The following is a 10942-nucleotide window of genomic DNA, read 5'->3' on the forward strand; positions in this document are numbered from 1 at the left end:
GGTGAGAAGAGTCTTGAACATACCAGGGACTGCCAATAAAACAAATAGGTCTTGGAGAGGGTAAAACCAAGTCTCTCCTTGGAGGCAAGGATTCTGAAGCTCTATCTCACATATACTGGAATGTGGACAGGAGAGATGGCTCCTTGGAGAAGGATATCATGCTCAGAAGCGTGGAGGAACAGTGCAGGCAAGGAAGACCCTGGATGAGATGGACTGATACAGTAACTGGGTCAGTATGTCGGAATTAATGAGACTGGCTGAGGACAGGGAAGGGTTCAGAGCTGCTGTACATGCGGTACCTATGGGTTGCAGGTGACTCAATGCACGTTAACAACTAGAAATGCACTAAAACCAGTGTTTAAAAGTAACAAAGTATACAAGCAGACTTTTTTTCAAGTATACAATTTGTTTTATTTACAATACCCTATAAAAATGTAAATTTAGAAACTTTTATTTTCATTAATTAGAACCAAACAAAAATGGTAAAGCATAGGGAGGCAAAATAAGAATCAAGTGTCGACTTGATCAGTTGTGAAGGTAAGGAGTCAGTAGATGATGGTAGAGGGAAGTTAGGCCAGTCACTGGGAAATGGCTGGTGGAGCTTCGGGGGCTACAGGACAGGAAGAGATGGAGACGGAGGAGAGAGCGTGGAGAACAAAGACAGCTGGTTATTAACGGAGGATTTTACTGTTGTACAATACATGTATGTGCAAAAAGTTTACTCTCTTTCAAATATCATCATCACCTGTCCTCCCCACTACATTCCAAAAGGTGAGAATAGCAGAAAGTAGACTAGGATAGTCAGGTAAAATGAATTGATTTCATTTTCATGAGAGCTGTAATCACAGGGGATCGAAGCCCCTTAGCCTGGCTGATTGCTACATGGGAAGGGGCATGTGGAAGGAGTCTCACAGCACGCAGCCTCGCTGGGGTTCACACCTGGCTCCCCGCTCCTGGCTACGGGACCTGGGGGAGGTGGAGGAACACAGACAGCGGCTTTGCTCTTGGCGTGGAGATGAGGGGCAAACTGCTGAACGCAGCTTCTACGATTAACGTGAAAATCTCTCCCCACGACAGCAAATAAAACCCAGGGCACGCAGAAGTGAAAGCATGGCTTGCTGCAGTCGTCTCGGGAAGACAGGGTCAATGTGGAGAAACCTACACTGCTGAAGCAGGCTCTACGCGAGGATCATCCCAGGTGCTCTGCTTGCACTTGAGAAGACAGGCTCAAGTTCGGGGCAGCTGGAGAGGGGAAGAAAGGCTTAACTGTGTGCTGCTGCCACTGAGGTGGACAGAAACAAGAGGAACAAAACGGGGACGAGAGTAAGACTTCTCAGCCGAGTGCTGGCCTCGACTGGTTAACTGTTGTGATTTTAGTAAATGGGCTGCATATCCCCTATTTATATTAAAATAACTAGAACCCACCAAATTAATGATGAGATGGACTAGAAATAGAATATTGTAATTAAAAAAAGTATTAAAATTAGGAGAGGGCTATGCCACAAAGTATTTTCCCCAATTTAAAATCCATTCTTTAAAGACCCTCCGGAAGCTACAGAAATGTATGTACAGAAGTGTTAAGTGTCTCTCTGTGTGTAGATATGTGTCAATTTCTACTTAATTGGCTCTCCTATAGTCATATTAATACGGGACAATGAAAAAAGACTCCACTGGGATGAGGGAAGGAATCCTTTGGCAGGCTACAATCTACCCTGAACTGGAGTAGGGGCAGTAGGGAGAGATTATATCATTTGTGTCTCTAGGGCAAAGAAAATGCAAAATTGCGAATTGAGTAAAAGTAGGACATGCAGAATTGTAACAGAGAAGGTAAGAAGAAACCAGCAGGAGTATCGCCCAGCCAAGTTCTCAGAGCAGTGGGGAAATACCTGGCATTTAGAGACAATCCCTGTAAACAGGAATCGATCCCAAAAGACTTTTTGCTTTGGGGAATAAGCTACCTTCCCACCCTCATTAAAAACACTCCATTGGTGACAGGAGCAGTGCAGAGGCGGCAGCCAAAAGGAGGTTCTGGACGCAGCTGGAGATCTTTTATCGTATCCCCTGAACTAGCCTGAGGGTGAAAGAGAGAGAGAGACAGGAAGTCCATACACGTAAATAAATCAAGACAGACAAGTATTCTTTGGCATTAAAGTTATAAACTCCTAGGAATTAGACCTCTCTCTTTCCTGAGCATTTAGTCAACTTCTTCTAGGGTGCTACTGATGCAGAACATTAAAATATTTGGCAAAAGTCTTTTTTATCTTCTCCACCAAACTCAGTTTCACTGTCCCCTCTCAGTCCCTACAAAGAGCCAACTGCGGTGAGCTGTGGTCTCGTTGCAAACTTACTGCAGTTTCGTCTCCAGCAGGTTCAGCTTTCGCTGATCCACGTAGCGTGAGAAGAGAGACCCGAGGTTTGTGGGTCTGGAGATGGGCTTGGCCACGGCTGCCTGGGGCATGCGGAGCAGCTCTCGGGTTGCCATGAACATCACCTCTGTCCTGACAGGGAAAACCCACAACAACATGAGACAGGACAGGACAAAGCACTGAAAAGAACGCAAAGGAAGGGAGCAGCGGGGCCCAGACTGACCACTGGTTGTTCTGTGTGGATTCTGCAGCAGGGTCTGAACTCTGCAGGTCTTCCCCGCGGCTCAGGACGACAAGGAGCAGTGACAGGCCAAACTACAAGGGGAGATGAAGGGATTAAAGTCGACCCCACACCTAACCCTCTACCACCCGGGGAGGGGATCCTGGCACGGACTGGGGAAGGGCACCAAACCACAAGGACCCCACAGCTGCGTTTTCTGTGACAAAGAGCGAATCGTCACAAACCAGGGGCCGGGCCTTTCCCTTGCTTCTGCCAACTAAGCCCTGACGTCCGCGGCCCCTGCTGCAGCTCCTCGGCACCCTGAGAACCAAGTTCTTCCGCCATCAGGTGACAGGAGTCCAGGCTTTCAATTACAGGCACACAAGTGGATTAAAAAGAATTTTTTTTAAAGGAAACTAATTTTTGCAGCCTTCTCTGTGGTTGTGACTAACTCCTGGCCAATGAGGCCGAGCATCAGCAGAACGCGGCTAGAACTTTCGGACAGCGGAGGATGAGGAGGAACAGCAGTTACTCTCTGCACTCACATACTTCCTAGCAGAAAGCTAAACCTCAACTGGGATCACGGACAGGAAGCCACTGCCGAGGACGGCAGAGAGGACACACTGAAGCAGCGTGGACCCCCAGCGACGGTGGCCGCACCATGTTAGATTTACTTCCCACCACATACGAAAGGTCTGTTCTAGTGAAGCCACTACTCAAGCCAGACTCTGCCACGAGCAATGGAACGCAACCCAAGGCCCAAGGAGGCCTCTTCCAGAAGCAGTGAGAGCTGGAGCAGCCGTGAAGTTCGGGTCTGGAAGGGCCAGAGCACCTTGTTCTGGAGCACAGCGGTGAGGTGAGGGTTGGAGGGCGCTGGTGCCGCTGCACTCTGAGGTAGGTTCATTAGCTGTTGCAGAAGGCTGGTGACAGTCACTGATGGCAGATGATAGAGGAGGAGAGAGAAGGGACTCAGTAAGCATGGCAGCACCTGCAAAAGAACAGATGACGCGTCACAGCCCAGCAACTGCTGCTTCCCAGACAACACCATCCAGCGGCGGCCAGGACAGCAGATACTCAGCGGCACACTCAGCTATTTGGGGCAAGTCTAGAGAAGCAAGAGAGACCGGGTTAGCAGGATCTTAACAGTGGGTTGTGAAGTCGCTACCAGGACTTTTTCATCTCAGTTTATTCTGGAAACCTGGGGCAGAGTGTTAAAGCAATGGTGGGAGGGAACTTCTCACATGCATGGCATGATTTCTGTAACAACAAAACATCAGTAATTAACACTACAGATATTTAAATGCCTACTATGTGCTAAAAACAGAGGGTAAATAAGATACAGATCCTCAGGGATACAAGTGAAGCAGAAATTGCACTATACAGTAAGCACCAAAAAAAAAAGTACCAGTTCAGAGTGCTACAGACTGAACTGAGAAGTATTTCTAGATGCAACTGTATCTTATTTTATCCTCACAGAAGCTACTGACAAGAAGTTAGATTGTTACTCAATAGGTAACAGAATTAGAGATAAACAATGTCTGAAGAGCCCACAGGGAGTTCTGGTGGCCTAGTGGTAAGAAGCTGTGTGCAATCCAGAAGGCACAAAGTTCCAAACCTGCTCTGCAAGAGAAAGATGGGCAATCTCCTCCTGTGTGATGAACTACCTTTGAGATAGAAAACAAGAGTCACACAGCTAGTAGCTGAAATGAGAATCTAATCACTTCAAGTCTAGTCTTCCAGTCATTAAGTTCTTTTTACTACATGGCCCAGACTGGGAAATGAAAAGATAGTGCTACCAAGTCAACAGTAACTTGTTGCCAATAATAACTCTGAGTTGAGCTGGAATCAACTCATAGTGGACGCTTTACTGGGTTTTCAGATTTCAGAGGCTATAAATCGCACAGGAGGAGACTGGCTACCTTTTTCCTGCAGAGCAGCTGGTGGATTCAAACTGCCTGCTTCTGGGCTGGCAATGCAGCTCTCTACCTACTAGGCTACTTCACTCAACTCACTCACGGCCATCAAGACAGCAGCGACTCCTAGCTGACCCTCTTGCGGGTTTTCAGAGGCTGTAAATCACAAGGGAGATTGCCCGTCTTTCTCCTGCAGAGTGGTGAGTAGATCTGAACTGCCTGCCTTTGGGCTGGGAGTGCAATGCCTTACCCATGAACACATCAGAGCACCCTCAATCAATATAAAGAAGTTTTAATACCAGAAATCAATATTCATGGTATAAAACACATCTGTTGGTTTTACCTTAAATGGTGTTGAAAGGTAGAGAGGAAGACAGACCATTTTTTGTGGCCTATTTTAAACTGAATTTTTGCGACGGACATTTAACACCTATGAAGGGACAGAGAACAATGCAATGCAGCCCACGTACCCATTACTCAATCCCACCAACGATCAAATTGCCAACATTTTGCCAACTTCTTTAAAACTATATCCCCTCCACTATTTTGTCCATAAATATTTCAGTTGTGTCTTTAACAGTACCATTCAATGTCTCTTCCAATTTCTCCAATTGTTTAAAAAAATGACTTCAGCAGCTTATTTGTCCTAATGATTCAAACAAGAATCACAAGTGTCCAGGAGGCTGATGCGGCTCCTTAACCCTCAACAAGTCCTTTGCACTTTCCATTGTCTTTCCTCATGCCTTGATTGTTAAAGAAAACAGGGTCATTTGCTCTAAAGCCTAGAATTGGCTACTGCTTTCTGTGCTGTCATCTAATTGGTTCCTCTGTACCTGACTTGTCCCACCACAGAGGATTAAAGCAAGAAGTTGAAAAGAAAAAAAAAAAAGAAAAAAAATTCTGGTTCAATCAGGGGAAGGGGAAGGAAAATGTCCAGGTCCTGGAGCGTGCTTTCAAGTTCAGCACACCGAGAAGCCCGTGGCACCGGCCTACTCCACTCCTAGCAGTGTACCCACCGCTCTCCCCATTGTAGAATTCCACACCAACCACACCCCGAGGCTTTCAGCACCAGTAATGACTGATGCTTAAAACGACTGAGCGATCTGCCCAGTAAAGGGTGCAGAAGGGTGATGTTCTAATTTTTTTCATTTCTCTTGCATTTATTAACTAGACTTCTACACAGGAAATCTTTGTATCGTTAACTGTGGCTACTTTGTAATTTGGTTCACACTAGAAAACAGGACAGACTGCTTTTCAATTTTTTAGAATGATGACTGGATTAAGCAATTGCTTAAGGTCACCCATTTTTTTTTTTTTGGTATGTGTTATCATTATGAAGACATTAAACGCATTTAATTGGTTCCTATTTTTCATTCTGCTACCAATCATCCCATTTCAGACCAACAGGAATCCTTTCAAGGGTGGCTTCTGCAGCTTCAAACAAGGGCCCTCGGAGCCTCTTAGCTTCTCTGCTTTCTGGCACAAGATCATCCAGGATCGTCTTGCACATTTCATGCGTTAGGTGTGGAACTAGCTGTTACTTAGAAGTTTAAAGAACTGGTATTCAGGGACATGATCTATCAGTTTCTAATGTTTGCAGGCAAGGATTTCCTCTTTATACTTAACCATGGTTTCCTCACTAGCATATAGTTACCTAAAGGTAGGGGTGTTGTTTTGTTTCCTAGTGCACAGTACCGTATTTATTCAACCTATATGCTTAGAGCAAATAATATGGGACACTATTTGAAAAAATAAAACCACACATGTCCCCCTGCCACAAGAAAAACCACCACAGCATAAGACCTGGAGAAAGATTCATTAACAACCAATGATACTCAGATGATACAATCTTGCTTGCTCAAAATGGAAAGAAGAGAAAAACCCACAGCCTTCATTACAGATTACATCCCAACATAAAGAAAACAACAGTCTTCACAACTGGACCAGTGGGCAGCATGATAAACGGAGACAACATTCAGTTGTCAAGGATTTGATTTTATGTGGATCAAATGCCCATGGGAGTAGAATGAAAAGAAAAATACCAAATGACATATTGCATTGGGCAAATTTAAAGTGTTCTAAGCAAACATGTCATTCTGATGACTAATGTGTGTCTGACAATGGCCTCATAAGCATATTAGAACTGGACAATAAATCTGAAGAGAAGACCTGACAGATGATGGTGCTGGCAAAGGTTATTTAATAAACCAGAAACTTCCTGGCGAATGAACAAATCCATGTTAGAAGAACCGCAGCCATAGAGAGAGAGCTGCTCAGAAGAGGAGGCTGAGACTTGGTCTCACTCACACTGGGCATGTTGTTATCAGGAGGGACCAGTCCCTGGAGAAGGCCAGCATGCTTGGTCAACTACAGGGCCAGCAAATCAGAAGATCCTCAGCGAGAGGGTCTGGCAGCAGCTGCAGCAGCAGTGGTGAGGAGCGCTCAAGGCCAGCAGCAAGGAGTGCACACGCCTGACAGCAGCACTCTGCTGGACGTGGAGCTGCTGCAAGTTGGACTGAGTCAATGGCAACGACAAAACCAAGGGCCCCAAACAGGGCCTGGTGCACAGACGTGTCTACAAACACAGGCAGCGAAGGAAATGCCCTTAAACCTGCTTCCACTGAGACAGTGACGAGCTAAGGCCTGCCCTCACTGCAGCTGCCCTCACCCACTCAGAGGCACCTGCCACTCTTTAGGTGGGTCCCTGATTTTGAATGCTAAAGCTCAAATCCTTAAAATTTTCCTCCACTGATCATTATCAGAATCTTCTAAAAATGTACTCGTTTCATCTCATTTTATTTTTTCTAATGAGACCTATACTTCCCATTCTTCTGAAGATGTTAAAATGTCAGGAATCTACCGAAGGATTTCTAGCTCTTTCATGTCCTAACACATTCTGCTATTCGTTATTTTGTGCCGCTGAATTGGAATCAACTTGTAGCTGACCCTTCGGTAGGTTTTCAGAGGCAGTGTCACACAGGAGGAGACGGCTCATCTTTCTCCTGCAGAGACTCTGGTGGATTCGAACTGTGTGCCTTTTGGTTGGCGGCGCAACTCCTCACAGCAAGGCCACCAGAGATCCCACTATAACAAAAACCTAATAAAGCACATTCTAGCATAGTTTATTTCCCAGGGATCATATACTCCTTCCTCAGCTTGTCATCTGTCAGAACTTTCAGCTTTCCTCGCATCGTTTTATTACGCTGAGCCTTAGCCATTAATCACCTCATCTTGTGCATCCTTCTTGATAAGGAAAGGGAGGTTCCTGGCTGTTGTCATGAGAATGTCAGCGGCTTGCTCTGTGGAGAGGAAAGGAAGAATACGGGCAACCATTCTCTTCCCTTTCCGGATACACATGATCTGTACAAAGTGGTCATCGCTTGGCCTGCAGGAGAAGGAGAATGTCAAGTTAGGTCAGCAAAAGAAATGTAAGAAACCCTCATTTCCCCTCTTAAGACGCTAGACTTTAGAGGCTAGACTGTGAAGTGCTTTGACTATAATCATCTGAACTACAAAGGGTTAGGATTACTTCAATAGCCACCAAAAAACCCCCCAAAACCAAACAAAAACCAAAACCCACCACACACAGAGAAAATAAATTTAAATTTCACAAATAACAGCAAATCATTTTAAATTCAAAAGTCTGGTCAGACTCAGATTTCTAGCAACACGAGAAAATATACAGAAGCAAGAACAGGACACTCCTAACCCCTGAAGTAGGTTTCCAAGGATTTAAACTGCACGGAAGATCGGCCAGCCTTCTCCTGTGGAAGCACCCATGGATTTGAAGTGTGAGAGGCCTTGCCTTCAGGGTAGTCACGCAACTCCCCAGGGAATATACCACAAGCCCATACTGTTGTGAAATACCTGTATTTTTTCCTTTCATAAATAAAAGGGCCTAAGTGATGATGGAAAAATTGGGACCTAGTAAATAGTGATGGTTAAACAACAGGATACATATACTTAACGTCACTGAACAAGCATGGGAGGCTTGTGAAAACGGCAAATGTTCTGTTACCACAATAAATACACACAAACACACACAGGCCTATCAAATTCACAGAACTCTGTAATTTTATCTTCTTCACTTAACAACTTATTGTGGACAATAAGTTCAGTAGGAACTCTGAAAAAGAAATCAGGAAAATAGTACCATTTATAATAGCTATCTAAAAGATTAAAATCTTAGGAATAAATCTAACCAGAGACACAAAAGACTTCTACAAAGAGAAGTACAAAACAAAGCAACCTGGAGACCTAGAGAAAGGGAGATTACACACTAGGTTCACAGATAGGATGATGTAACATGATGAAAATGTAAATACTACCCAAAGTGACCTACACATATAACGCAGTAAGATTCTATCATTATTCATTAAAGAGATAAAAAACCCTAAGAAATAATTTTATATAAAAAGAGACACCTCTCCCCACCCCCAGTAACCAAAGAAGAGAAAACAAAGCAGAGGTTTCACATTTCCAGATCCCCAAACCTACTATCCGACCCCAGTTGTTGAAACAGCGTGGTACTGGCATCATGATGGATCAATGGACTAGAACCGAGAACCCAGAGGTCACTGTACAACCCACAGACAAAGGGCTCAAACACATGAAATGGGCAAAAGATAAGCTCTGAAACAAACGCTGCTTTTGCAGAAAAATGAAACAGGATCACACCACATACAAAAATTAACTTAAGAGGTACTATAATGACCGAAATGGAAAATATAAATCCACAAAGTAAAAATAGGGGCAAATATAGAAGCTCAAATTTATGGTATACATGACTATCAAAAAGAACTAAAAATTTACTAAAAGATAAGGGGACTAGACCTCAGAAAATGTAACTCTGTCTCCAAAAGGATAAAAGGAGAACCTGAAAACTTGAGAACATTTTTTGAAAATGATGTATCTGACAAGAGCCTGATCTCTTCTAATTAAAGAACATTTCAACACCTTAACAACACATAGAAACAATCTGACGAACAGACACTAGACCAAAGACACTGAGACAACCAACAAACACGGGGATATTAGAAGTTGACAAGTGGATGCCCTCAGATGGCCACTGTTGTTTGTTGTTGTTGTAGTTATATGCCGTCGTCGAGTCGCCTGTGACTCATAGTGACCCCCTGTACAGTAGCTCTGAAGCCTGCTCTGTCCTGAGCCAGTCTCACTGACTAGGACACACCAACCCCACTGCTCTAGTCACTGTATCAATCCATCTCATCTGGAGTATTGCTCTTCTGCGCTGTCCATCCACGCTTCCGAGAATGATAGCCTTCTCCAAGGACCAGTGCCTCCTGGCCTGCCCACAAGGTATTCGAGACAGAGCTTCCAAATCCTAGCTTCCAAGGAGAAACTTGGTTTCACCATCTCTAAAACAGACATATTTGTTTTCTTGGTGGTCTATGGTATGTTCAAGACCCTTCTCTAGCACCACAACTTGAAGGCACTGATTCTTCTATCATCCTTAGTCATTGCCCAGCTCTCTTATTAGTTTAAACTATTAGTCTCAAACTAGTTGTTTAAACTATTAATTCCTCCTTGTTCAGAGCAAAGATGAGTGAAGAAAAGACAAGACTCAGGGATATTAGAAATTTTGAGGCTGGGACTCAGATTTGTTTCCAGGGCTGCTAGGAGTTGTGGTGGACATGAAGGTCTCTAACAACAACAGCTGCTGCTGCAAGGGAATAATGAGTCCCAAGATCTCCTGGGCCACTTCAACCAGCCTCCACGACTCAGACCAGGACTAGATGGCGCCCAGCTACCAACACCAACAGCTTGGATCATGATCACAACTGAAGGTCCTGAACACACAAGGAGGGGAAAAACTGTACAGAACCAAACTCTAAATCCTAAAGAAGAGTAGACCTCTAGTCTGACAGACATGGTGGAGTTCCCAGACTGTGAAACTCAACATCCTTTAAGCTTAGAACTGAGCCTTTTCCTAGGGTTAACTTTCAGCTAAATAGACAACTCTATAAAGTAAATAATAGGGAGAAAATAGCACCCCACAAACTACAATCAACGACAGGAGACCAAAAGTATAACACTGACCCAAAAATGAAGCTCAGAGGCAGGAAGGAAGCGGAAGTGAAGGAGGATGAGTGGAGGGGTAGCCAGGGAGGAAGTGGAAGAGTGCTGTTACATGAAAAGGGTTGCAGCCAGTGCCATGAAGCAAAATGTACCCAAGTGGGTGTGTGGGAAACGATCTGTTTTTACCTAAATTACAATTTAAAAAAATGAAAAACCAAACACCTCCCAAAACAACAAAGAATGAACCTGAGTGTAAACCACAGTCAATAAGGATGTATTTAGGGGAGCTCTGGTGGCCTAGTGGCAAGGAGCTGCAACTACAATCCCAGAGGCGAACGGTTCGAATCCACCAGATGCTCTGCCGGGGAAGGAGGGACAATCTCCTCCTGTACCAGTCAGATCTG

General features: G+C 44.5%; 1 protein-coding gene across 1 annotated transcript in view; it reads right to left on the reverse strand.

Annotated features, from left to right (window-relative positions):
- Positions 1 to 2049: 2049 nt before the first annotated feature.
- The window catches only part of PATL1 (protein associated with topoisomerase II homolog 1 (yeast)), a 34992-nt gene continuing 26099 nt past the window's right edge, over positions 2050 to 10942 (reverse strand). The window contains exons 15-19 of the mRNA XM_006900438.1: positions 7725 to 7884; positions 3419 to 3574; positions 2590 to 2681; positions 2349 to 2498; positions 2050 to 2071 (exon numbers count right to left, since the gene is read on the reverse strand). Coding sequence (XP_006900500.1) covers positions 2050 to 2071; positions 2349 to 2498; positions 2590 to 2681; positions 3419 to 3574; positions 7725 to 7884 — 580 coding nt within the window. The remainder of the gene's footprint in view (positions 2072 to 2348; positions 2499 to 2589; positions 2682 to 3418; positions 3575 to 7724; positions 7885 to 10942) is intronic.

The sequence above is a fragment of the Elephantulus edwardii genome, unplaced genomic scaffold (assembly GCF_000299155.1).
Source record: "Elephantulus edwardii isolate Elephantulus edwardi_28Jun2011 unplaced genomic scaffold, EleEdw1.0 scaffold00284, whole genome shotgun sequence".
Taxonomy (NCBI): Eukaryota; Metazoa; Chordata; class Mammalia; order Macroscelidea; family Macroscelididae; genus Elephantulus; species Elephantulus edwardii.